The sequence below is a fragment of the Nannospalax galili genome, unplaced genomic scaffold (genome assembly GCF_000622305.1).
Source record: "Nannospalax galili isolate Female #2095 unplaced genomic scaffold, S.galili_v1.0 scaffold318, whole genome shotgun sequence".
Classification (NCBI taxonomy): Eukaryota; Metazoa; Chordata; class Mammalia; order Rodentia; family Spalacidae; genus Nannospalax; species Nannospalax galili.
The window spans coordinates 3764746-3767931 of record NW_008341889.1 but is presented as its reverse complement, the minus strand read 5'-3'; the positions used below and the strand labels follow the sequence as shown (position 1 = coordinate 3767931).

Below are 3186 nucleotides of genomic sequence, written 5' to 3'. Positions count from 1 at the left end.
GGGGGATGGAAGGGTGAATGTCGCTTAGGGAGTCCTGGCGCGGAGAGCTGCGCTATAGACTTATCCCAAGAGGCCTGAGGATAGTAGTGCAGGCTAGGAGAGTTAGCCGGTGGTGCAGGCCCAGGGAAGCGGAGAGAGGTGAGGGCGGGCCCAGGACCAGAAGTGGTGCTCTTGGAGCCCAAGAAAGGGACTGAGTTTCTCTGGGTGGGAAGGGTCAGGAAGCAGTATTGGTTCCCCAGGTGTCTGGGGCCCCGAGACTAGGAATGGCGCAGGGCCCAAACTAGGAGTATAGAACGGCGAGGCGGGGGATGGAAGGGTGAATGTCGCTTAGGGAGTCCCGGCGCGGAGAGCTGCGCTATCGAATCTCTGTATTTTTTAAAATTTAGGGCATATTTCAGGACTACAATGGTCAAAAAAAGAGGAGGCAAAAAAAGCCAGACAAACTTTATTTTACTTTTTTGAAAATTTGCAAATTTCATACAATATATTTTGATCAGTTTTTGATCCTTTCTCCCATCTGCAACCCCCTACTACCCTTTGCACAATTTCATGTACTCTGTTTTACATATATATAATATATTATATAGAGAATATAATACATAATATATAAGACCTATAGAATGAATATATATATATATATACATACATATATATGTGCCTATAGAGTCAAACTTGTGTCCTTCTATGTGGGTTCATCAACTGAAGCCTGGTTAACCTACCAAGAGTCTCACCCTTAAATAAGACTGTCTTTCCCTCTCCCAGCAGCCATCAGCTCCCAATAGTTCCTCAGGTAGGGTTGAGGTTTAATACCTACTTCCCATATTCATGTGGGATTTTTGTCTGACTTGAGTTTAGGTGAGACAGGTGCATCTGTAACCATTGCTGTGAGTTCATATGAGTAATTACCCAATTGTCTGGAAAATCCTGTTCCCTTGTGGTCATCCATCACCTCTGGACCTTACAGTCTTTCTGGCCCCTCTTGCTCAATGATCCCTGAGCCTTGGGAGGCAGAAGTTTGTTTAAAACTGCTCTTATTTTTTAGATATTGGAACTTTCAGTGTTTAGATACTAGAATTCTAACAGCTTATGATGATCAAATGCATGTCAGCAGAAAAACGACTAAAACAGCTGCAGTAATTTGGTTTCTTATCACCTGTGTATACTCCTAATAACTTCCTCTCTTGCTAATCATGTTCTATGCCAAACTCTCCTAATCAAATTTTTCTCTTGAAATATTGATTTGCAATGTGATGTTTCTTTATTTTTTTAAAACAAGTGAATGTTAAATAGTGATAATAATATCTGTTCAAAGATCTTTGTACTTTGGATATTTACCTAGCATTTCCTTATCAGAGAACCATCTGTGACAGAACTGATTCAAGAGCAGGAAGACCAGCACTGGCTGAGGTTACACTCCAGCTGGGAGAATCTCAATGGGACCACCTTGCAAGAGCTGCTGGTGCATGGGTAAGAAAGGACTCCACAACAGCTGTGTGTGGACAGATCATGGAGCAAGACTTTGCCATGGATTTCTCTGTTTAGCATAGGAATATCCAAATTTGCCACATTGATAATGGCCTTCATAGAGAAGCTATTGATCTTTACCTTCAGCATTAATTTCTTTTTTCTAGTCATGATTTTTTTTTTTTTAATTTGGCAAATCACGTCTGTCTTTAACAGAGATTTACAAGAACTATTATGCTGCTGGGGGAAGAACTTGGGCTCTAATCTTGGATTTTGAAATGTCTTATTTTGAAATGAAATCTCCTATCTGCATTCTCTACAGATATTATATAGGACTAGTTACCAGAAGACATTGAAGAAATGATACTGAAAAGCTGAGTCTGAGAAAATAAACACAAGAGTAAAATTAAAGCCATGTAGCCTGGAAAGTCTCCCTATCCTAAATGATGACACATTAAAGGAGTTTGTCTCCTTTGTTTATGGGTGGGCTGTAGGAGGAAGGACTTCTTTAAGATTTATTGTTGTTTTTCTTTATGTATGTGTGCCTGTGTCGAGATATGTGCAGTTGAGTACAGGTGCCCACAGAGGCTAGGGGGAGTCAGATCCCCTGGAGCTAGAGTTACAGGTGGCTCTGAGTCATATGACAGTAGTGACCACTGAACTCAGGTCCTCTATAAGAGCAGTGCTTGCTCTTAACTGCTGAGACACCTCTCAAGACCCATCTCCTTTTTAAGATTTGTTTTCGTTTTTAATGAGATCACTTTTTGTGGTACAGAGGCTCAAACCCAGGGCTTCCTCTAGGAAGCACTGTACCACTGAACTACATTCCCAGATCAAGAAATGTATTCTTGTTATGCACTTTTTACATTACAGGTACTGGTTAGTCTTGAATAGATTGACTCATTAAATTCTCACAATAAACTAAAGAGTCCTAATTTTCCTGTTCTCACAGTTGAGAAGACTAAGGTTTAGATTTAAGACACTTTAAACAATTATTTGAAATTTCATAGCCCATAGTCAGTGAGTGACAGGTTTTGAACTCAAGCTAAATATATCTGACTCCAAAACTTGTGAGTGCTGGGAAATTTCTTCTTAAGACTCACAAAGAAGAAAACTAAAAATGGCTCATTACTGCTTAGAAAATGTTTAAATTATCCTCAATGACCAAAATCTGCCATCAAATTTCTGAATATTTTGTCAAGTTAGGTGCTTTCTCTATACCAGGATCTGAACCTTTCAACATAAAGTGATGCTCTTCCAAGCTTGGGTGCCAGAAAAGCCCTATAGGTCAGATAAAAATAATGAGCAATTAATACAGCCCAGATTGGTAGTTCATAGACCTGGCCTACTCACTAACTGTGAGATCTTATGCAACCAATTTTTTACAGAGAGTGGTTAGAGCTGGGGAAATGACTTATTTGATAAAGTGCTTGCATACAAGAGGACCTGAGTTTGGATCACTAGCATTCATATACTAGTGGGGAAATGGAGAGAAGAAGATCCTGGGGTTCACTGGACAGCCAGTCTAGCCAAAGGGGTGAGCTCCAAATTCTGTGAGAAAATCTGAAGGGGGTATAAAGATTTGTTTTTGTTTTTGTTTTTGGGTTTTTTTTTTTTTTTGGTCTTTTTGAGACAAAATGTACAAAAATTGAATAAAATATACATTAAAAAAATAAGGTGGAAAGGTAATCCATCCATTTACCTGCATAGTATAACTAGTAT

At 39.5% G+C, this 3186-nt stretch overlaps 1 protein-coding gene across 4 annotated transcripts in view; it reads left to right on the top strand.

The window, feature by feature from the left end:
* Nucleotides 1–3186, top strand: part of Corin (corin, serine peptidase) — a 277674-nt gene that overhangs the window by 248000 nt on the left and 26488 nt on the right. For all 4 annotated transcript variants that reach the window (XM_029565706.1, XM_029565707.1, XM_029565705.1 and 1 more), the window contains one exon: nucleotides 1354–1467. In XM_029565706.1, the coding sequence (XP_029421566.1) occupies nucleotides 1354–1467 (114 nt within the window). The remainder of the gene's footprint in view (nucleotides 1–1353; nucleotides 1468–3186) is intronic.